Raw genomic sequence first — 24,779 nt, 5'->3', positions numbered from 1 at the left:
GGAGAAGTGTTAATTGAGAATTTACCTGATCACAGCTGCAATTTTAAGCCATGACAGTTAGTTCAATTGTTTGGTTTGCCAACCTTGACAGTATCATTTCTATCTTTATGAAAATATTAAGATGTTTTAAAGCCGATTAAGTCTCAGTCAGTGGGGGAGATGTGTTTAGACATTGATTGAGTTTGATCAGTTTTCCTTCAAACACAAACAAAAAACCACTTGGAACTAAACTGCAGAAGGCCAGAATTCGTGGCCTGGGAAGGGAGAACTACAAGCAGTTCTTGGGATCTAAGCTGTAGGGACAAATTAATTTTCCTCAATTTGAAATGACTATAATAATTCTGTATTGGCAATAGCTGATTATCTTAAGTGTTTTGAAATTGTCCTCTGAAACTTTTGAAAACAAAAACTAGCTCACAAAGTAATTGCCTCTGAAGAACAAAGCTTCAAACAAAAAAGCAAAAATAAAACAGCCTGCAGCGTCCCGGTTTCTCCAAGTTGGTGAAAAGCAGATCTAGGTTTTGCAAAGCATCTCTGTGGTCGTGCTGCGAGGAGGCAGCCCACGTGTGAGCAGGGGGCAGGAGGGCAATGTGGCACATCTCAACTAAGATAATTTATGAATTTATTGCGAATGTGACCCATTACAAAATGTAATGTATGTTATAAACAGGGCCTTTTTGAAGCTTTCTTAATGGGAAAGGAGCTTCCCAAGGATTTGTTAACTGCAGATCTGTAACTAGGTTTGCCTTATAGTTTCCCTGAGCACTCAGAAGAGCTCGAAGTGAGGGTGACTTGCATTGCTGGTGGTTGGAAGAGTAGCCTGGAAAGCAGCGGCAGATGAAGTGCTGCGAAAGGATGCTAAACTGATAGTTTCTGTCCTGGCTTTTGAACCGCTCTGCCTGCTAGTGCTGCTCACAAACATGTGCTGCCATGAGCATTGCTCTTCTCTTTGGTTAGGCTGAGCGTAGGCATGAATCTAAGCATGTTTGTAGCTGCTTGAAGAGATGTGGTCAGCCCACAGCCTGTTCATGTTACTGTGTTAAACAGATTTTGGTAGACTTTGGAATCACATAAATGCCTTCTTCCAGAATCAGGATTTTAGATTAGCTTATATTCAAGTATGCTTCTTCATAAGACATGCTTTCATTAAAATATAATGGGTACATCTTCTCTGAAGATGACTTTCTCTCTCTTGCCGATACTGTGTGTTAAATTTTTAATGTAATGGTTGATAATCTTTTTTTTTCCCTAAGGTGATTTCTGGAGCATCTTCAAAGTATTAAGTAAGTGCCATTCACAGTACTGTTTTTCCACCTTTTTCAGATATATTGGGAAGTCGGATTCAATAACAATCAGTGTGTGGAATCACAAGAAAATTCATAAAAAGCAGGGAGCTGGTTTTCTGGGCTGTGTGAGACTTCTTTCAAACGCAATCAACCGCCTTAAAGACACTGGTTGTAAGTAAGCTAAAGACTAGTGTTTCTTCTCTTTCAGACCAAACTTTCATGCACAGGCTTTTTGAAGAGTGGCAGTTAACTGAGTTTTTGTTGGTTTTTATAAAGCTTGTATATTCCAATTAATTTGATACTTTGTAATGATGGTTTGTGGCTGAGGATAGCATAGAGAATGTAACTTACCTTTAGCTTTCCAGCTTCTCTGCCCCATTACCATCAACAGTGGTAAATTCAGTGTCACAGTCTGGTTGTGGATTGTCAAGACTGAACTTAATGTGTTGGAATTGTAAAGGAAGACAGATTCTAATTACCTTCAAATTATCTTTTTGTTACTTTCGAAAATGCCAGTCTTAAGGGATAAATGAAAGGGTAAATCTATCTTGAAGCCAAATTCATAGTTTAAAAATTAATGGACCTTCAAAATTAAATAGTAAATTTTGTCATAAGATATTAAGTGCTTTAAAACACTTACAGCACTTTGTGTTACTTTTCAAAAGTTAATTAACATGTAAGGTGGTGTTTTCTCATCCTAATGGATGCCGCTTACCTCTGAACAAAATTTGGTGCACTGTTTCACTACTGAAAAGTAGTGCTTGGCTATGCAGGTAATTAAAAAAAAAAAAAAAAAAAAGAAAGAAGTGACGTGCCAGTAGAGAAGCATTGTGATTTTACCTTCAATAACAGTGGTGACAAAGGCATAACTGAAGTTCTCATTTTTAAATATTTGTCACTAGATCAGCGCTTCAGCACTTCACTCAATTTGTAGAAATTCTGTCTGTTCAGTGTGGAACACGTGGATTGATGCTGCAGGTTTAGCTCTGTGCTGTACTAATGAGTGTTGAGCTGGAAGCGCAGTATGACAACGGCTGGTCTTCACAAGGGAAAAGAGTTTAAAATACTTTACAATCACTTCAGACATCCAGTTTAGGATAACGTCATTTCCTATTCATCAAAAGAGCTTTGTGAAGTAGGAAAAATGTTAAAGCAAAAGTACTCCAGGCTTGTTTTCTGATTTTAAAATTATGAAAAATGAAGTCTTGCTGAAGATTTTTAGTTTTGCTCCCCTTCCCCCGTCTTTTGAAGTCTGAACTGTCTTACACTAGGCTGAACTTTGTTCTGATGGTATTTCAATGTGCCTTTCAAAAGCAGCAAAATATTCTATGACTTATGCTTTGTGTCCTTGTTTTGTAGATCAGAGATTGGATCTGTGCAAGCTTGGGCCAAACGACAACGATACTGTTAGAGGACAGATAGTAGGTAAGTGAAGGTTTTTATCTATTAGTTCTCTCGGAGCTTAGTAGTAGCTATGGAAATACCCTTCCTAGACGTCAGTGTCCTGTGCTGATTTTTTTTTTTTTTTTTCCAAATTCAGTGTCTAGTGCCAGAGCCACTTGGACCTCAAGCTAGAAGTGTGTATGTAGAGAATTTAAAAAAAAATAAACAACGAAACACCCAAACCACCCCAAAACAACCCCCCCAAAATATTGTTATAAGTGTTGGGACAGATAAGATCATAGATAAAAATATGAAACTTTCTAAGTGGGTTTTTAATTTCACTGTAAAGAATGGTGACAGTTTGAGCCTGAACTCTCTGCGAAAAAATGACTACCAAATTTCTTGGCTATTGAGAGTTCCAGCAAAGGTGTGCTTCCTGTAGGTGTTGCGAAAGGGTAAAACAGCTTGCTGTAACACGAGTGAGTTGTTGTCTGGGATGATCTGGTCAATTCATTTGGGGTTTTCATGGGTTATTAAGAAGTCTGTCATCAATCTCAATGACTGTGCTTTGTCATTCTGCTAACCATAAACCTTAAATAACTTAAGAATTAAAAAGCTGGCAAATTGAAAAACAAGTATCCACAAACAACTTCATAAGCATTCTTTCTGGTGCACTGTAAGTTGTTTCAGAAGGCAGCATTTCTAATCGGTCATTTAAGTAAAAAAAAACCAAAAAAAAAAACAACAAAAAAAAACACAACCGAAAAAAAACCCACAAAACAAACAAAACTTGCTCAGGGTAAGGAGGTCTGTATTTTTATGGCAAGATATTAACGAGAGTGTTTGAATGTCGGGGAAAGAAAAGTGAATTTGCATGCTTAGTTTTATGTTCAATTCCTAGTTCAGTATCCTTGTTTTGTCAGCCAGGGAAAGCTATTGCAATATCAGTCAGCAAATAAGGGCTTCAGTGCATTTGTTTGCTTTCCTCAGAGTGCTCTGTTGAATAATACCTATGACTTTTACCTTTTTATGTTGCTTTAACCATCTGTCTGGCATCTGATCTGCAAGTGTTTGCACAGTATTAAGATAAGAGCAAGGTGGCACAGGAGAGTCAAATGAAGGTAGAAATGTGGAATCATCAGTGCACTGCTGACACTTCAGACCGTTCTTGAATATTATTCCATGTGAGCTTGCACAGAAGAGTAAAGGATAAAACAGTCATTTTTCTAGGGTGTGTTACGTTGTCAGTTTGGTTTGCTTTTTCGTTTTGCTCCAGTATACCGGTCCCCTGATCTTCCACGCTGCCCACATGCGATTTTGTTTGTGGGGTTACTTTTAAGAGGAAACTGAGCTCAGGTTGCTCAAAGTCTGCTTGGAGCAGCAGAGATTCACTCTGCCCACAGCAGTCCTTCCGATGTGACACTATCAGGGATGTACCCTCACACCGTGATGTGCTCTCATGCTGCCCTCCAGAGTATGCAACATGCATCCTTGTCACCATGACTTGAGAATGCTACCATTAATTAAACAAGCCAAAAAAAAAACCAAAACAAACCAAACCCCAGAGCAGAAAGGTCTCAAGGCAGTTGGGATGGCAGATGGAAGCCTGGGGCAAACACCATGCAGGGTGGGCATGGCAAATACACTTCAGAGAGAACTAGTTGTCAGAGATAACTGGTCAGCGGTGTGGGCATAAACTAGACTGTGCAGTTGGCTTAACCTGGCATGATCATGAGAAGTGGTATAGCCAAAGCAGCATTAGCTCTTTTGGCACGCTGCTGGGGCTGTTCCTAATTAGCGGGAGCTGCTGGATCACGCCTTGAACCTAGAAGAAACACAGCTTGTCAGGTTACAGCGGAGACTGAGAACAAATCTGTATTTTCTGCTTCCCACTGTTATCATCAGAAAGGTCAGGTATCATCAGTCATGGCTGTGTTTTAATTTAATGCATCCTTGGTAATATTCCAGAGACTCCTGTCTTTTTTTTTTTAATTTAAATTGTTGTTATTAATCTCCTTATATTTTAATCTTTTTTCACTAATGCAATTTTGCTGAATGGATGAATGAGCGTGAGTAAAACTAGATTTTGCTGCTGCAGTAGTTATACGGTGGAGAAATCTTCATTAAATGTAAGAAAGAAGATAGAATAAGTTATAAATATACTCAGTCCTTCTAATGATAAACTGGCTTAAATTAAGAGGCTATGCAAGATTGGAAAACAATATTAAAATGTAATTGATAACTTCAGCAGATGATAACCTTATAAATCAAGCGTGCAGTGGATATGCCTTTATAATTTGGGACAGGGAGCAAGGGGATGTTTATCTTAACTATATGGGGTTATCTTCAAAGGGGGGAAGAAAAGGGGACACTTGTGAGTAGTGGATGCAAAGGGCACCTGAACTGTGTCTTAATCTTGCAGCTCTCTTCTGTGCCACCATTTTATTTCTGATGTGGCGGTGCAGAAAAAATGAGTCCTTACTCATTACAAAATGAAGCCGTGCACAAATTTTGATCCTCACATAGGCAAAGAGGAGGTAATTGCCTTTGTTTAGTTTCATTTTTGTCTGTGTGTATTGCTTGCCAAACCTTGCCTACATGCAACAATGTGAACTTGTAACGTGTGGATTTGTTGCAGAATAAATACATCATCTAAGATTTTGTTTTGGTTGAAATTAAATTTAAGGTGTCTTCTGCTCTAAGAAGTTGCTTTGTAACGTTAGCATTCGTGGAAGACTAGGAGTTAATAGTGGTTAGCAATAAAGCAAGCAGGTACTGCAGGTGCTCTGGGTTGGTCTGTTGAAGGCCCAAAATCCTAAGCTTCAAAACATGTTGTTGTTGAAAATCTGGACTCTCTAGCAAAAACTGCCAGCACTACTACATCTTTTTAAACTTTGTGATCCTGACAGAAGTTTGGTTGTGTCTAGATTAAGGTCTGTAAGTTTATTTCTCTGCGTACGTAAATAGGACTTGAAGACAGTTGGCCAGAAGTACTGTAGTGCCACCTCAAAAAATGTGTGCCACAGCACGTATTTAGCTTTTAAGCAATTGTTTTATTGTTAAAGGCAAAACAAAACATCAAAAAAACCCCAAAACCCAACCCCACAGGAACACAACTGTCATAAATTATCAGATTGGACACTTGCAAATTATGATACTGGGAACAAAAGCTGCCTAAAAAATCTTGGTTTTCAGAATTGTAGTACAAAAGCTTCAGGCATAAATATCCATTACAATGAAATATGTTTAAAAAAAGTTTAAAAAAAAAAAAAGTAATATCGTTTTGCTGAGGGCAGTAAGGGCTTTTGGGGGTACTGAGCACTGCTTTGTGTGAAAATTGTGTTTGATTTCTTACCACTGGTGTTTGAAAGTAGCCAATAAACCAAACGTCTCGTGCTTGTAGCGGTTAAATTTTGCCTGGTTTTGTGTGTGTATGTGTGTGTGTTGAATCCCATGTGCACATAAAGTACATAAAGAGTCAAAACCATACAGGAATTTCTCATTTTAGCCCTTTCTATTAGCTGTTCTCCCGTTAGCAGTGCAAGAATGGCACTAGCAGTGTCCCCCTTGCTGTCCCAGCCGCGCCTGAGGTTAGCCGCCCTGTTGCTGCCAGACCAGCGTCACAGTCCATCTCATACTAAGAAAAGTTAAGGACAGCTTCAGAATTAACTTCTTTGTCTGCCTTCACTTGCATTCATATTTTTTAAGCTAACTTTTTTGAAGTAAGATGTAGAAAATTACATGTATGAAAACATACACCGTTTCTCTTTGATTTGTGGGAAGGAAAAATATCCAGAACATGGCTCAGATTAGTTCTCCAAGTTATGCCATTTCTCTTTCAAATATAACTGCAATTTGCATTCGGATGTCATATCTTTAATAATTCTTTCATTATCTTGATAGTAAGCCTTCAATCCAGAGACCGAATAGGCACAGGAGGACAAGTTGTGGATTGCAGTCGGTTATTTGATAATGATTTACCAGACGGGTAAGCTGACACACTGTGATGTAAATACAAATACAACTCATACAACAGACTTTTGCAGTAATGAGAAAACAGTGTACAAATAGGTTAATTTATTTTTATTTGAATTTAGGAGCAGGAGATAAGCCAGCTAGGATACACGGAATAGTTAAGAATTTGACCCTTGTTCTTGTCTCTTCTTGGAAAACGGGAGGTGGCATATATATAAGTAAATGCATTAAAAAATATACTTGTCTAAGAAAACATACGTCTTTCAAATTATAGAACTGATAAGCTAATATGATGTTAAATCACAGCCAGCAAACTGACTTCATCCACTTAGTAGTTTGTAGCAAGGTAGTGAACATGCGGGCCTGGCTACCTTCTGCAGTGCCGTGCAGAGGTATACACTTATAAAAACGGATCATTTTTTCTTCCATGTAAATCATGATTGGAAAAGGTAATGGAGCCTGAGTTCTTGCTGTATTTACCTGCCAAAGGCTGGGTTTAGGATTTTGATTTGTCCCTGTGAGAGTTAATGACATCATTAACACCTAAAACAGTTTTGCGAATACAGAAAAATGCTCTGTTTTAGGTTCTGGTGCTGTCATCAACTTTTTCAGAGCAAACACAGACCACCTGAATGCGATTCTTGGCAGGTGGAGACAGGAGAAACTGATTTTTCAGATGATGAATTTTGAAACATAAATTATCATCTAAGTCCTAAACAGCATTCTTTTGTTAATTTGGAGTCTGGAGAAGTTAAAAACTTTTAAATTTTTTTTTAAACTTTTAATAGCTTTTAAATTTTCACTTCAAAATGTTCCTTGTATAAATATTGCTTACTTAATTGTGTAACTGCAAAGCTAGCTCTATAGCCTTATGCGTTTTGGAGTGCAGAAGTAATAATAATTAAAAAGTCATGTGAAGGTGCCTTTTTAATAAAAGCAAGCAGTGCGTGAAGATACTATGAAAGCACTTACTAGAATCAGTGGACAAAGAAGTTAAATGCATTATTAAACATGATGTTTTCAAGAAGTTTCTTTATACAACTATTTGGATTTAATTAGAATTCAAATAGTTATTGAACATGAAGGTGTGATATTGTTCACGGTATGCCGGGTTCCAAGGGAAGAACATGTAAAATCAATTCTGAGTTGAACTTCCAGTTGTTTCCTGTTACTTTGGTCAGCTAACATGATTCATAATAGTGTAAGTCTTCCTGAGTTGGCATTTGTTGGAAACGTTTTGTGCCCTGGTTTCCTGGAAATACCACTCGTTGCCTTATCTCTCAATGTCTGAATTCTAGGTGGGAGGAGCGGAGGACTGCTTCTGGAAGGATCCAGTATTTAAATCATATTACACGAACAACTCAGTGGGAGCGACCAACACGGTAAGAAATTATTTAAGAGACTGTACGTATGATGAAGTTTTCTTGCTGACCAGGAGCACTGAGCACAAGTGAAATAAGTGGCTCTTAACGGGGTGTTCAGCATTCCTCCGGGTCACTCCACAAATGCTATATGCTTTTCTTCTTTAACATCTTACTCCTTCAGTCTGCCTAATATTTAACTCGGAAGAACCATTCTGACTAGATTTTTTTCCTTCCCTCATACTAACATCTTTGTTTTCTTGTAGAGCTGCTATGGTAGAGCTCTATAAATACAGACATTACAATGCACAGACATCATAAGGGATGAAGAAAGAGATCATGATTAGCTGACCGACATTGTCTATGTACATGCTGTGACCATATAATCCATAACTTTTAAAGCTGATTGTTACAGAGCGTGTTTCAAAATCATTGCCATCGCCTTTTCTAATAACTGTAGATGTGTGTAGCAAAGCTGTTCCTCAGACCAGTTTTACTGTTACTTGAACTGTAGACAGTGTCATTGTGTATTTTTCAGACTCTTCTGCAGACTGTCTGTGCCTGCACAGTCTCTTCCATGCTCAATAAATATTATTCCAGTCCCTGTATGGATATATTTGACTTAAAATAATATGTACTGTTCATGCTGCCAGCTCTGATGTGTATTTGCAGTTTTCAAGTGAGTGAAAGTACTGAACAGCTTTTTAATATACCTATCTGTATTTTTCCTGGTATATTAAAAGACCTATTCTAAGCTCTAGACACATTCACAGTAGAAAAACAAATGCAGAATATATAATTTTTTTCAGGGATTTCCTGCATCCTTATCAGTCTCCCTTTAACACATTTTAAATCCTTTTGAAAGCAGCATTGAGATATGAAACCACATAATTCAGTGTTTCCTCTTGCAGTCGAGCTCTCAAGAAGAACTGTTTTTATCTTACTTAGCCCTTTGTCACCATCCTTGCCTAATAACCTTCCTTAAAAACTAGCAGGAATAACAAGGCCTGATCACTTCCTCAGCCATATGAAAGCAAGGTGGGAAAGTTTGAGCTGTACACTGCTCATTTAAAAAAAAAAAAAAAAATTTTACTCTCGGCACTCTGTTTAAGGTGTGAACTGCTCATGGGAGCATTTGGTGTGATCTTGACACTGCAGTATCATATACTAAATGTCAGGTCAGACCCTAAGATAGGTGAGGAGGTTTACTCGTTACTCTGGGATGAACCAGTGGGTGCAGAACAGAACCTTTCTGCCTGTCATCGAGGTATCCTGCTTGACAAGTCAGCTGCTCAGCTCTGCCATCCACGAATATTTCCCAAAAGCTGCTAGATGAACCTTCCGTAATGCACGTTGTCTAGCGCTGTGTGCAGTCAGCAATGCAGTTCTCCCATTTTTCCCCGCAGGCCAGCATCTGAATACTCCAGTCCAGGCAGACCGCTGAGCTGTTTTGTGGACGAGAACACTCCAATTACAGGAACGAACGGTGCGACCTGCGGACAGTCGTCGGATCCCCGGCTGGCAGAGAGGAGAGTCAGGTCACAGAGGCACAGAAATTACATGAGCAGGACACATTTGCACACTCCTCCTGATTTACCTGAAGGATATGGTATGCAAATTAAAATATTTGAATTGTAGGTCTCCCAGGAATCTGGGTTGTGTCTTCTCATATATATGTAAGATACTTTTGATTCCTTAGTTTGGGAAAATCACTCTTTGTAAGTTTTTGTATTGCACTTTTTGTTCTTATAGTTATTCATTTATCTTTATTTCACAGAGCAAAGGACGACTCAGCAAGGTCAGGTCTATTTTCTGCATACTCAAACTGGTGTTAGCACGTGGCACGATCCGAGAGTACCTAGGTAAGAAATGATGAAAGTCTCTTTAAGATGTCAAATTAAAATAGTTTAAGCAGTACTCTCTTCAGAGTTTTCTCTGCTATTACATTTCTGACTCTTGGCCCCAGTATATCATTTTAACAAGTCACTAATGCAAATAAATTAGCCTCTCAGTTCTTCAAATTGTTTTTTTAATGCAAAAATGGAGAATCAAGAAATAAATTACAGTGGTGCTTTGAAAACAGGTTTAGTTAACTGCTTCTAGATCTTGCATATGAATTATAGCCAAGTCCAGGTTTTAATACTCTGCAAAATAATGAAACAAAGTAGGATCTGAGCACTTCAAACATCTAAATTTATCGAGTTACTTCACTGAAAATTGAGTTGGTTTTATTTTTTAAATCAGGCTCTGGAAGTTAACAACGCCTGAGAAGTTGTCAATATATATTTATAAAGAGCAAACTTGGTGACAAACAGGCTAGACAAATTTGATCATTTTTGATGGAGGATCAGACAAAGGGGAAAACCTCGAAAATGTAGTGGATGCCCCTTGTTTATTTAGACACACTATTATAGTGAACTACAGTCTTATCTCCAAATTAGCTTAACTTTACTTGTCTGTGAGAATTACTGTCCCGTGTTCAGACTATGAAATGTAATTTACTCAAGGAATGGGAAACTTGGTACATTTTGAAGAAACTAATTGGAGGCACTGGGTCATAAAAAGCCTGGAAGCTGAAATAGTGAGCTGTGTTTGAAGTGCCAGGATTTTGGGTCTTTTTTAAAAAAGAAAGGGGAAAAAAAAGGGAAAGTTTTCCATTTGAGTATAGTAGCAAACATCTAAAAATGCACAAGCTTTTTTACAGCAGGTTTCCTGTTACAGAGCAGAAACGAATATTTATTTTTTTTATAATGCTCTCATACAGATATTCCTAGAGCAATCGTATATGCTTTCAAGCAGCATATAAATGGGAAATAATTTGGGGGAGAGGGGCAAACAGGTAGAGAAGCTGAGAGAGACTGACCTGTGAATAAAATACTCAAACTGCTGTTTCTGTTGTGGCTATCTCAACAATTAGAAGAAAATAAATCTGAAGTGTCCTTTTAGTTTAGTGTCCTTATTTACATGATACACATGCGTACATATTGTACATGTGATTATTTCTGATGTGTTTGAAAGGAAAGAAGGATAACAGGGAAACTATTGTTACCTTCTGATTGTTCTTTAAAAACCCAAGAAATCCTGTTGAAAATTATTGCCTCCTAAAGTCTGGGAATGGTGCCGTAAAATAGAGTGTGTAGTTTGAAATTGGCAGCCAGTGTTGGCATTTAGGAGAATTGTAGCAACTTTGTCAGTTGCTGCTGGTGTTCGTTCCCGTGGAAATGGATTTTGAACGTCCCAGGAAGGACAGAGTGCCTTATGGCCATAGCCACATTGCATTTTTTTCAAATGATTCTTTTGGTTTCATTACTACTTTTGTGTCACAAAAATATACTTTGCTTTGATGCATTGTCTGTAGACTTGAGGGTGCGATACAGCTGGCAGTTGGGCATTAGGAAGTCCGTGACTTGCCTATTATACACAACTAGAAACTAGACTTACCTAAAAAAATTGTATTAGATCTAATCCTTAAGTTGGTAGTGTAATAGTTTTGTATGAAATCTAAGTTAGCACCAGTCTTGGGTGTGGCAGCAGAAACTGCACCAGTGTCACTGAGAACAAAACTTGGCTGTTTGCATGAGGATAGAGTTTATGTCATTTCTAAGGAATATTGTATTTTTATGCTAATATGTCACAGTCATTTAGTTAATAAAAATAAGCCCTAGAGTTCAGCAGCAGTGTGTATATGATTAATAACAGCCGAAGTTCAATTCCAGAGCCTTGTGTTTTCTTTAGTGGCTTCTCAGCCTTTTGAGTCCCTGCAGACAGCGTCTTTTTAGCCTTTCTGCCCCCTCGGCTCTTTCTCCCCTCAGCTCACGTGATTCTGGGAGATCTGAAGACCCACACCTTTAAAAAGAGCTGTACTTGACAGCGTGAGGTATCTAAGGTGTGGATTATACACATGAAAAATCAATAAATTTACATTTTTGAAGGCTAGTACTTGTTTTCAGTGAACCTCCAGAATGATTCTACATCTTCCCGATTGCAGCATAATTTTCAGGAGGCCCATTAAGTTATCGCTGCATAGCTCACTGCAGAGCTCAGTCATTGTTCATATAATATTTTAATTGAAATAATTTGTTAGAGCGCTGTTTGCTTCCTACCAGCACTTGGGGTTTGGGGGCAAAACCACCTGTGGCATACACACATATCCCATGCATAATTCTTCATGGAAAGTATAACTCTTCAGAAATATAGTTTTGTTTTGTAGGAGTTTTTAAAGTGTGATTCAGAGTTCCTTACATGACTAATGTTGTTTTAAAAATGTTTTCTGTCAAAATTGGTGTAGAACTGCAATTCCATTTTGGCAGATATGGCAATGGTCTTTATTTTTGTTTTAAGCCTGTATTAATTTAACATCTGAAGTTAGTTTGTAGAAACGAAGGTTATTTGATAAGAATTTTTTTCCCCGTGGCGTTCATTCTGGGGTGTGTGTTTTTTCTTTGGTGGGCTTGCACCTTGGGAGTAGAGATTCCAGCTGAACAGATCAAGTTTCTGAAACGACACATTTTCTCAGACTTCATGGGATTGTTCTGTTACATTTACGCTTGTTTGGCTCGGAGGCCAAATGCTGAGGTATTTTTCATTTTATATTTGTTTTCACAGGGATCTTAGCAACATCAATTGTGAAGAGCTTGGTCCACTGCCTCCTGGATGGGAGATCCGAAATACAGCAACAGGGAGAGTTTATTTTGTTGACCATAACAACAGGACAACGCAGTTTACAGATCCACGGCTATCTGCTAACTTGCATTTAGTCTTAAAGTAAGTCTAAAGTCTCCAGCACGTGTTGAGTGTAATAGAGGAAAGAAAATGACACTTGAGGGGTGCTAGATTTTATATCAACGTGTATTCTGCCATTCAGTGCTATTTAAAGTATAGTAGCGCTGTTCTTTAACACACTACCAACTGACTCTGTTACATAGCAAAGAAAACATGTTTGATTGTTCTTGGGGAAAAAAAAATATCTTTAGCAGCATTTAGGCAGGAATGTGGCTATTGTGATGCTGGGAGTTGGGGGCAGCGGCGGGGGAAGCAAGTGCTGGTTGGTGGAAAAGATTGGCCCATAGAATTATTTTCTAACAGCAGGAGAGACGCTTTCTTTCCTTTTCTTTCTATGTCACATTACTTTCAGTTATGGAGTACTTGTTCTAAAATACGAGGTTGCATTCAATAGCCAGTGGTATGACGTTCGGATGAGTTAAGCCAGGATGCACAAGGGCCCAGCTCTTCTCCTGGAATAAAGGAGAAATAATTCAGCTCCTACCTTCAGTTTTAGAGTCAGACTGGTTGAGATGTTCTCAAAATAAAAGGCCAATAATTTAACTCAGATTTTTCACAAAAAGAATAACATAAAATAGGAACTGTATTTTCTGCCTTAGTGTTTGGATATCACATTTTCGTATTGCAGTTTTAAAAAGAGAAGGGGAAACTCAAAAGAATTCTGGCTCTTGTTCTTATTCCCTTGGCACTCATTTCACACTGGGGGATTTCCTGCTAAAAATGGAACCCAAAAAGCAAACAAACATGTCTCTTTTTTTTTTTCCTTTCTTTTTTTTTTGTGTGTGTGTGTAGACGTGGCTATCAGGTTGTCCGAGCTATTTGGGAGTTTGACTGTATTGTTTTTCCTACTAACACCTTTTAATGCTCTTGAGAAACACCTGTAAAGTATTGAGTAGGTGTCAAGTGGAAGAAACAATGAGGAATTGGTTAGATAGAAAGCCATGCAGCCCTGGGCAAGGAGTAAGTCGGAGGAATAGCCCTTTTAAGGAAGTGAATCATTGGGAAGAAAAGCTGAAGGAAAGAATAACGGGAACAAGCACTGAAAAGACAAAACGAGGAATGGAAAGTAATATCCACGAGGTCATCATACCTTTTTTGTAATACATAGGACCTGGCTAGACTTTCTCTGCCCAATATACTTTTGAACTTAACACCCCAAGAGGTGTCTAAATATTGACAAATATGCATTTTGTTTAGAAAAATCATTGGTTATATACATGTATATTACAGAACTTTAGTAAGCTCCTGTCATACAGATGCTTCTGTTTCTTTTTTTTAAATGTAAAACAAACACAAAAAAATCACTACTAATTTTAGGTGAATTTAGATTGGTTGTTTCAAATGAATATGATCTTGAAAAAAAAACTTATCAACGGAAGAGCATATTTGTGTTTGAAACACAGAAAAGTTAACTACACTAATTCAGATTTAGATATTCTACCCAAAGGAAAACTTCAGACCTACTTAATTATAACAGTGCAATTCTTAAACTGTGGAAAATTCAGTTAACTGGACTATATTTGAAAAATTGTCCTTCACAGGTAGGCTTATTTTTAAATGGCAGTAGGGTCATGGTAGCTAGTTCGACGTGTATTGTGAAGGACAAATACATAGCTAGCTCTGTTCCCTGGAAAATCCAATTTGACTTTCGACTTCCAGAATCACAGAACCATTTTTAATTTCTAAAAGTTTTAAGTACTACTACAGTGTGCTTAAATTTTTCATTTGTACATCTGTCTTTCATTAGGGAAGGATTTCAGAAATTCAACCAACAGTGTCATCAGCAAAGTCTGCTGCCTGATAAATCTTTCTGGTGTTTATTCTTTCATTGCACCAAACAGGATATGTGAAAGCTCCCCCGCTTTAGCCCACCTCTATTTGTTCTTTTTTAAAAATAAAAAGAAAAAAAAGTCAAGGCGTTTGCCTTTGGGCCTGTCATTTTGTAAATTGTCTGAGAAATAGGTTTAGTATTTGGGTGGGATGGGTGGGATAGTGTTTTAGGTTTAAAGGCATAATAAAATGTTTACTCTCAGTGATACTGACTTTTCTGTCAAGCTGAGTAAAGCAGTTTGTTCTTCCAATGATGATGTTATAAGTTATGAAAATAATCAAACTTGTTACCCAGTTCTGTTTGAAAATATTGGCCAAGAATTTTTGATAGGTTTTGATAGTTATGGCATCTGAAAAGTGCTTAGCTATATCCTTAAAGCGCTCTACAGAATCAAGAACAGTCATTCAGCTGGGAAAACAAACTAAGAAATTAGATTTAATTACTTTAAGCACTGCAGATTGTTTAGCTAATACTGCACTGATTATTTTTAGTCTAATATGGAGGACGGCGTTCTTTCTCCTCCTAGTACTGCCCTATTTTAGATTGGTTTAATTTGATGCATTGATCTTAAGTTCGTGCTTGTTTCAGAGGTGACATTTTCTTTAAGACTGACATTGACTAGTTTTTGTGTTCAGGGAATTGTCTTTTGTACTATTAAAGGTGGTATGAACATATGCTTACTGTAATGTATAATTACGACCTTCTCTGGTAGGCATATACAAGGAGTATTTTCACGTTTGTCCTTACGGAATTAGAAAGTTCAGAAGATAGAACAACGATTTTGCTTTAAGTTGTATATCTAGTAAATACAGTTTAAGTGAGACTCATTTAAAACTAATCGCAAAGAAATTACCATGCACGTAGCACAAATGACATAGAGCCGTATTCTGGAGCCACGTCGAGTGTGTGTCTCTAAATTTTTCTAATTACTTGTTTTCTCAGGAATGACTTAAAATAACTGTAGTTTACTGTAAGACCAGTGTGATCAGCTTGAGAATAAAGTTAAGATAGCCTTATTAAAAAAAAAAAAAAAAAAAAAAAACAAAACAAAAAACCAAGAAACAAACAACACCACAAAGAAACAACAACAACAACAAAAAACCAAACCAGAAGCAAACAACAAAACAGTGAAACCAACACAATGGATTAAGCTAAATTCTGAAGTTCTGCATCCTAGGGCATAGTAACGAAGTAGGATTTCTATGTATTTTCCCTCCTTGGGGCCCAGGAGTAAAGAGGTATTATTATTAATATTAAGCTTTGAGTTATCGCTGAAGTGATCTACAGCGTGTGCCATTGCAGGGGTTTCTAACCGTTGGGCTCGTCAGACTACTGATAAAGATTTCCTGGTCACCTGGTGTTAGTCTCCCTTGAGGGTGGTTTGTGCAAAATTGCTTTAAATAGAAGGTTTGCAAATAACAGAATAGCTGTCAGAACCACTAGGCAAACTATGAACACCTCCCGCCCCTTTTTTTTTAATTGCCCATTCTGAATGTTCGAGTGATAAAAGCCTGTGGGAGTTGGTTGCCCAGGAGAGCTTTCTAGTAGACCTTGTTTCAAGACAGACAATTGGCTGAAATTTTAAAATATATTAAAACTGTGTTTGGTTCCATCTAATATTTTTTTGGTCTTTGATGTTGAAAAAAACAATTTATTAACATTCCACTGGAAAACATTCTGAATTGTGACCTTTCTTATTTATCCAGTAAATCCAGGGCATTCTCATGCATTCCCCACAGCGGTATTCTTCTCATGGTTTAGGTAAAATACAGCTTTTATCCTGTGTTTTTTGGAAACGCCATACTAAAAAGCTATAAAAACATCCACTTACTGCGTACAAGAAACGACACAAGAGAGGACATCTCTGGAACACGATTAATTTACTTTTCCTAGTAAGAAGTCAGATTTGCAAAATCTCTTAGAATTGCTAGTAAAAATACTTGTTTATCTGTGCCAATTAGTTACATGTGAACTCCCACATTCCTGTGGTCCAGACTAGGCCAGGTACAAGGGACAAGGTCCCTGCCAGGCTGCCAGTACAAACATCTTTTTGTAAGCTTACTCTTTTTCAGACAAGCCATTTAAAACAGACGATGGTATTGACTGGAGATTAGAGGCATAGTGTTTGGCAGATCCCTGAATTTTAAAATGGAGGAAGGCAAAACACGCAAAGGAAATATGGAAACGGTATCTGAGAAATTCAGTGTCAGCAGCTTAGTAGTGAAATTGTATGGATAATACCTTATTATATAGTGCTGTAACCTTTTACATACTTTGTAGAGTAGTACTAATAGAAAGAGCAAACCCTAGAAACAACTGGCAGTTGCCAAGAAAGACAGAAGCATATGTCTTTAGTCAGGATAAAATCTCTCTGAATATATTTTTTACTGGACCTGGACATTTTTAGCATAATCACGGTAATAATCATATTAAATTGAAAGTAGTTCAGTTACAAAGACTTAACCTTTAAGAAACATTTGAAGAAAATCGGGGAAGTATGATGTGAGTGCCTGCAAACAGCCGTGTTTATTTCTAGCCGCCAGAATCAGCTTAAAGATCAGCAGCACCAGCAGCAGCAGCAGGTCGTGTCCCTGTGTCAGCTGCCGGACGAGGCAGAGTGTCTGACCGTGCCACGGTACAAGCGAGACCTCGTGCAGAAACTCAAGATCCTGAGGCAAGAGCTGTCGCAGCAACAACCTCAAGCTGGCCATTGTCGTATTGAGGTCTCCAGGGAAGAGATTTTTGAGGTAATTTGAGAATTTGACCCATTTCCTAACATTGAAGGAAGGGGAGGAGGGCTGGTCATAACCGTCTAAAGAAGTCATTCAGTTAGGTGAAATTCTGAAGTCTGGAGTGAAAGCTGGAATTTTATGGGTGGTGAAAGGGAAGAGGAAGCATTTCAAGGGGATGTTAAGAACAGTTGTGTAATTAATGTAGATGTATTTACCCTGTAGAGAAGCAGAAAAACGGGTAAAGCTTTCCCTGGGATTGGAGATGGACAGACTGTGCGGGACTGAGGAAGGGATCTAAGCACTTCATGTATTTGAAGATACTGTCTCACTTCTTCCTTGAATAGAAGAAATCTAACGTCTGTTACAGAGGGAATGTTACAAATTGAAATTATTAGTGATCTTTGATGTATTGTAACTTACGTAACATTACTATTCAATAGCATTCATCTCTGGAGTTTGTATTACTTAGCATCCATCTCAATTCCAGTTGATCCCCCTGGCCCCAATCAGACCAATTTTATGAATTGTCTAGGCTTGTGAATGACCAGAGATGCCCGCAGTGAGATATCTTCATTTTATTTTGTGACATTATTCAGCAGAATAATTCTGCTGAATTGATTTAATTGTAGTTATAATTCGTTGGCTTTCTCTGCAGAACACTCTGTCTTCTTGAGAACTTTATCACCCATCCCACCCATCCCTGTTGCATTTTTACCCCACCCACAAACTTGATAGCCCCACTGTGTTGTCACAGTTTTTTTCCCAGCCAAGAAAGATTTGTATTGGTCTTCCTCTCGGAGACAGTCAAATCACTTCATAATCAGCTAAAAAAGAAAGGGAGGAAAGGCTGCTGTACTGCAGTGAAAATGATGTGTTCTTGTTCTGAAAACTGAGTCGAGTATGTTGGGTCCCAGACACACCTACCTCTTCTGTTCTGCAAAGCTGAAGCTTGGGGCACCGATACTGGACATAAATGAAAAATAGACTTTTGGGGTTTAATTACTTTTTAAAAAACAGCATTGTTTTACCTCTTTCAGCTTTCTTTTTGTGTTTTCTTGGTGAAGTCTTACTGGTAGAGGAATAATTCTGTAGATCTACAGGGATGGCATCGATGCTTCTTTTCTTAAGATGCTTCCTGAAGGTTTGCACATGCGTTATACCCGGAGTAGAGGCTCCACTGTTGGCTTTTCAGGCTGCAAAAATTGTGAGCCTTTATGCAAAACAAAAGGAGTTTACTGACGCAGATCTTGATTTTTTTTTTTTTTTTTTTTTTTTTTTTTAAGTTATATGAGAATGAGAGAGATATTGTGGAAGTTGGTTCTTCTCACACATCTGTTTTATTTTACACATGTTATCGCATTCGTAGAAAACTAAGGAACAGTCCATGATTTGAGAAACTGCTTAGTATCTAGGAAAACAATATCCCCTTTAATAGTATCCCCTTTGGACTCAGAGTCTGAGACTCCCTTCCTTTCTAATAATCAGTAGTGACTTCTTGTCTGAAATAGCAGTTCATAAAAGAAAGCGTTACGTCTTTACAGGAATCCTACAGGCAAGTCATGAAGATGAGGCCAAAAGACCTGTGGAAACGATTAATGATAAAATTTCGTGGGGAGGAAGGCCTTGATTATGGAGGTGTTGCCAGGTGAACAGTCTGTCCTCTGTTTCTTCCCCTGTACCCCAACCCCACCAACTACACCTGTGCTTTGAATCCTAAACCAGCCTTGTATCAGACCTGTTTCTTTCTACATCATTCTTATTTACATTTATTTCTCTAACAGATTGTATGTCAGAAGAACGTATATTTTCAGATAGCCTTTTAAAGGAAAAACTGCCTCAAAAAAAGAACTAATTTATTGGAAATAAGTCAAAGTGCATGTTACAGATTGCATCAGACATCTATCATATATGCAAGACAGGCTTTCGGTATCTATTGAAATTACTATATTTTTCTTTGGTCAGTAAAGCCTGGGTAGCTGAGAATTTATACTACTAAATATTTGGCTTTGTGGCAGAACTTTCATCAAAAAGTATGCTTTATTGTAAATTGACACCACTGTTTGAAGCAAAATGTTAAAAACTAGCATTTAGTAGGCAACTAAAAGTCTGTCAGGAGTCTTTGAGGTTATTTTTCATTTGCTTATAGAAAGTGGCATTTCTTGATTGTGTGAATATATTCTTCATGTGTTAAAACAGCATTGGGGATTGTATCGGCCAATTGCGCAGATGCTGGTTTGCTTCAGTGAAAACATTCCCCACCTCTGGCATGTGGATCTACTCTGTAAATGAGTGTTGACTCATTTAGGAGTATTCATTGTTTGCATTACGTTGCATTTGTCTACCATTAGTATTAATTTCAAAGTGCAGCCGGTGCTCCCAAACAGCCCGTCTTCTGCATCCGCCGATGGTGCGTGCAGTAACCTCTGGGACCCAGGCTGTTACGCAGCGTCTATCTTCATGCGTTTGCAAACAGCCAGTAGAGCGTTCACTTCGTTCATTCTTAAATATTTTAACATGCTAATTAGCCATAACTAGTAAAACAGTCTTGTTGAATCAGTTACTACTAATTGTTTGGTGATTATCATAGTGTTTAAAATAAAGAAGTTACAGATGTTATTGTGCACTATTTCCCAAAGTATCTGCTAGTATTTTCCAGCACGGGTCTTGTTCCTAGACTGTATATCATGGAGCCTTTGCCGTCTCCCGTACATGAATACAGGAAGACCAAACTAGGAAGTGTTATGGTTTTCCCAGTTCTTAGACCATTATTTACTGATTTATGAACATGTAATTAAAACTTCTACTAAATGTATCTGTTACCTGAAGACGGCTTATATTAAAAGCTTTGACTCAAATGTCTCTGTAGTGTAACCGATAGAATACACAGTGTCTTGTCTTAGTGTGTAAGGGCTGAAGAAGAATCACAGTCAGAAACTCACTTCAAAATAAGTTACCTGGAGAAAAATCTAGGAAAACTGAGAAATACATCAGTTGTCAGGGGCTGTTCAGTTACTGAGCCAGTAAAAATAATTCTGATTTCAGCCTTATCTAAGCATGGTCAGAGAGAAATTCTTTCACACTTGTTTTTAAGATTTAAAAAAAATACTACTTTGAAAAGATTCTCAGTGTAGGAATGCATTTGCTTAAAATACACAATAAATTGTTTTCTTTTCTTCAGGGAGTGGCTCTACCTATTGTCCCATGAAATGTTGAATCCGTATTATGGTCTCTTCCAATATTCCCGAGATGACATCTATACGCTGCAAATCAACCCAGACTCTGCAGTCAACCCGGTATGACTAGTAACATGAGTTCTGTGAATGATTGTTTTGTGACTAGAAATTAAATACATCTGGAGAGTGTTCTAGACTCAGGAATCTAATTCTCACATTAGTATTGCTAGAGACTGAATTTGTGCAATAATATGATAATTTCTTTTTAGTACTGATCAAAGAAACTTCTCAAATGTGTTCTTAATTTTCTGTAAGATAATGATTTATGTTTCCTTTGGGAGAAATTAAGTTTATTTTGATTCTTAGTAGTAAGACTTCTGGACTGGAAGCAATAAACTTAATGTGCTTGCAAAAAAACAAAACAAAAAGCTCTGGATGTGTTCTTTGTTTTTTGTTTTTTTTTTTTCTTTTCTTTGTATTACAATCTTATTTCATATTCCGCAGATATAACCTGGAGGTCTTATTTAGCTGAATGGCTTAGTCTCTTCCTTCAATTCTAGGAACACTTATCGTATTTCCATTTCGTTGGACGGATAATGGGGATGGCTGTGTTTCACGGACACTATATCGATGGGGGCTTCACATTGCCTTTCTATAAGCAGTTGCTAGGGAAGCCGATTACTTTGGATGACATGGAATTGGTTGACCCTGATCTTCATAACAGCTTAGTCTGGATACTGTATGTACTGTGTATTCTGTCTTACGTTGTTAGAATTCCGCCTCAGTTAACACGTGATAATGTTCCCAAATCCGTTTGAAAAGAAATTAAGTGTATTTTGATCTCCTGCTCAGGCAGATTTAAGAAACATCTTGCACAATTCAGCTTGTTTAAAGGCTTAACATGCTCAAGGTATTCAAATTTGGGGAGTGGGTGGGGGGATAAATGATTACTGAGCTGTAAAGTGCTCAGTTCATAAATTTTAATTTATTAATTTTTTCTATTTATTAACAGTTATGTGTTATTAAAATACAACATTAGAACTTTGAGAATGGTTTTAAAATATAACATAGCAAAAACGTACGTTCACCTTTTGCTTCCAAGCAGTAATTTGAAATGCAATTGAAAAACTAAATTGTGATGTATCTGTCAGATATATTATGGCTGTAATATATTTGCAGAATATGTTTTCACTGAGTCACTTGCTTATTTCTTTCCACCAGTGAGAATGATATCACGGGAGTCTTGGACCACACGTTTTGTGTAGAACACAATGCATACGGGGAAATTATTCAACATGAACTGAAACCCAATGGCAAAAGCATCCCTGTGACAGAGGAAAACAAAAAGGAATATGTCAGGTACATCAATATCTGTTCCAAAGTTTTTTATATTTCCTGTGGTGGGGAGGAACTTTTACTTATTTCAGGTAATTAACAGTGTTATGTTGTTGTTTTTTACCGAAGTGGTAGTGCAGTGATGGTGGTGTGCATATTCCTGTCAGTAAGGTCATTTTTTTGGCTGGATAAATTGCAGGTTTATTGTATTTGAATACATCTTTCACAAACCCAATTTGTACTTGCTTGCAGACTTTATGTAAACTGGCGGTTTTTACGAGGAATTGAAGCTCAGTTTCTGGCTCTACAGAAGGGATTTAATGAAGTAATCCCACAACATCTGCTGAAGACATTTGATGAGAAAGAGTTAGAGGTCAGTCCACTAATGTTACGTTACGTCGTCAAGTGTAACAGTGAAAGCCCAAGGCATTCTTCTGGGACTGAGTAACATGCGAAGTTGTGTCCCCAGTGCTTTAGGGGTGCGCAGATGTGCTATTGCAAGAAACAGTTAGCGTAAGAGGTTACCGGGTCACACAGTCACTGAGACTGCCTGCGTCTTCCAGTCAGAGCCAGGAGAGCGTTTCTCAGGGTGATGTTTCGTAGCGACTGCAGAAGTGGTAGAAGAGGAGACCCTCTCCTGAACCTGAAGACCCAGCTGAACCTACTGAGAAGTACCTTCAGTGACCTCAGGTCGTTTCGGAGAGCATTACTCCAGCAGAGGTGCTGGTGCATATTTCTCACGGTGCAGTTTCACGATATTAAATGCAGTGCTACCAGGAAAATAGTCTGTCACTCCCTCCACCTCCCACCACTTGCTCCCAGCCCCAGCTTTGGTGTCAGGCAGCTCTGTGGTTTTGCAGAGCTGAGTTATGACAGACTAAATTGGCCCTGAAAATACAGCAAAAGGAAAGTGCTGTGTGGTACTATCACTGACAAATGGGCTACAAAATGTCGAGGTCAGCATCCAAACAATGTCCTCTCCAAGCAAATCCCGTAGATCCCAAGCTTCTTTTAAAATTAAATTCTAATATATGATCTGTTAGCTCTGGAGCTGAGGTTTTTGCCATATAAAATGGCCACAAGATAAATTATTCACGCTTCCTTCTATTCACTGTACTGGAATGTCAGTGATTGCTCTTCTTTTATCCTGAATATTTTCACTGAACAGCAGTGAGCCAGCCGTACTGTTAACCCAGAATCATTTTGCAGATGCAGAATAAGAAAGGGGACGATGCAGTGTTCTTAATCACTAGAAAACATCTTCATAATCATATTTCTGTTGAACTTAAACTGATCTGTTGTGGGTCTCCATTTGAGAAGTGCTGAAAGCTCTTCATCAGGAGGAAAGTCTGATTTTATTATGTGTGTGGTGTGACAAGAATAAGATTACTATTGAGGGTCCAGAGTTGGACCAGCCAAACTGCACCCTTAGCCACGCTCCAGAAAGAAATACTGAGTTCAAATGTGAATTATGCATGCACTTCCACGCGTGTGTAGAATCTGTGCTTCTGTTATTTCATTGGCAGGTCAAGACACTTTCATATAAGCTTATGAAATGGTTGATTTCTCTAAAATTTGAATTGAGGCCATTTAAAAAAAAGAATGTATACAAAGGTAGGATTAAAAAAAATCAGAGAAGTTACATTTCTGCATTGCTTAAGATTAGTGAGAGGTTATAATTTGCCTTTGGTATAAAATCTGTCGATTTTTCAATATCAGCTGTTCCTCATTTGGCTAGCTCCGAACCCATTTTTATATTGATGAATGATGAAATATTTAATTATATTTTAAATTTACAGCTCATCATTTGTGGACTGGGAAAAATTGATGTTAATGACTGGAAGGCAAATACTAGGTTAAAACACTGTACCCCAGACAGCAACATCGTGAAATGGTTCTGGAAAGCTGTGGAGTTTTTTGATGAAGAGAGGCGAGCGCGACTTCTCCAGTTTGTGACCGGCTCATCCCGAGTGCCTCTGCAGGGCTTCAAGGCATTACAAGGTAATGCTTCTCCAGGAGTAACTGCAAATGGCCTGTACCTGGAGGAGGCCATAGGACACATCACAGGAACATTAGCTGAAAATAAGGCTGGCTGGCTGCAGGGGGACTTTTTAAGAGCGATTTTTAATGGTCTGTTGAATAACAGTCACAGTCTTTTTTTGTGTGTTTGTTTATTACCTTGTTATTCAGCTGTAAATGGCTGCTTTGTTTCAATTAGCGCTTCCTTCCCTGGCAAGAAGTTCTGATCTGCAGAGATCTTAGTGGGGTTTTCTTTGTGTTTTCTGGAAGCCTGTTTTTTAATTTCTGTCTTTTACAAGCCCTCATCACCTGTACAGCTCTGGGATCAGAAAACACCAACATACAGTGTCCTTACGATTCTGACAGCAGAGGCGCTCTGTAATGCTGACGACTTTTATTGTATGAGCAACGTAATCACAGGCAGCCCAGGCATCAGAAACAATCCCCTTAATTACCGACCTGTCTTCTGAACTTCAGTCGAGGCTCTGGGTTCATTGTAGCAGCTCTGACCGCAACCCATAACTCTGTTAACACAAGTTATCCTATTTTACCCTCTCATAAGACCAGAGAAAATGCCCAGGGGAAACATTAAACCATTTTAACAGGTAGATGATTCCATCAGAACACAAATGCTGTGACAATAGCTGCCACACAGAAATCTATTTGTTCTTCGTTATCCCTTCCTTATCAGATAGAAGCCCTCATTTTCTTTTTCCTCTGTTCTTGAGCTCTTAAATATTCAGGTGCATTTGAAACTCAGGAATACTGAGTTTTTTAAGACCCTAGTTACTTAAAGCAATGTATGGTACTTTAAGTGGTAAGTGTTTAAATAACATTGCAGAGGGTGGAGGGACTTGTTCAGGCAAGCTGTAGCTGGATAGGTACAAGTTCAGTTAGCCCTG

At 38.1% G+C, this 24,779-nt stretch overlaps 1 protein-coding gene across 1 annotated transcript in view; it reads left to right on the top strand.

Annotated features, from left to right (window-relative positions):
- SMURF2 (SMAD specific E3 ubiquitin protein ligase 2) overlaps positions 1-24,779 on the top strand; it is a gene marked incomplete at its 5' end in the record, with an annotated part of 64,006 nt that overhangs the window by 37,370 nt on the left and 1,857 nt on the right. Inside the window, 14 exons of the mRNA XM_082492314.1 lie at positions 1,324-1,457; positions 2,646-2,711; positions 6,573-6,657; positions 7,943-8,026; positions 9,412-9,614; positions 9,783-9,867; positions 12,611-12,769; positions 17,155-17,365; positions 18,892-18,995; positions 20,529-20,643; positions 21,084-21,262; positions 21,745-21,882; positions 22,111-22,231; positions 23,658-23,859. Of these exons, the coding sequence (XP_082348440.1) occupies positions 1,324-1,457; positions 2,646-2,711; positions 6,573-6,657; positions 7,943-8,026; positions 9,412-9,614; positions 9,783-9,867; positions 12,611-12,769; positions 17,155-17,365; positions 18,892-18,995; positions 20,529-20,643; positions 21,084-21,262; positions 21,745-21,882; positions 22,111-22,231; positions 23,658-23,859 (1,886 nt within the window). The remainder of the gene's footprint in view (positions 1-1,323; positions 1,458-2,645; positions 2,712-6,572; positions 6,658-7,942; positions 8,027-9,411; positions 9,615-9,782; positions 9,868-12,610; positions 12,770-17,154; positions 17,366-18,891; positions 18,996-20,528; positions 20,644-21,083; positions 21,263-21,744; positions 21,883-22,110; positions 22,232-23,657; positions 23,860-24,779) is intronic.

This window comes from Vanellus vanellus, assembly GCF_965231255.1.
Source record: "Vanellus vanellus genome assembly, chromosome: 17".
NCBI classification, from domain to species: domain Eukaryota; kingdom Metazoa; phylum Chordata; class Aves; order Charadriiformes; family Charadriidae; genus Vanellus; species Vanellus vanellus.
The sequence above is the reverse complement of the archived record's forward strand: the minus strand, read 5'-3'. Positions and strand labels throughout refer to the sequence as shown.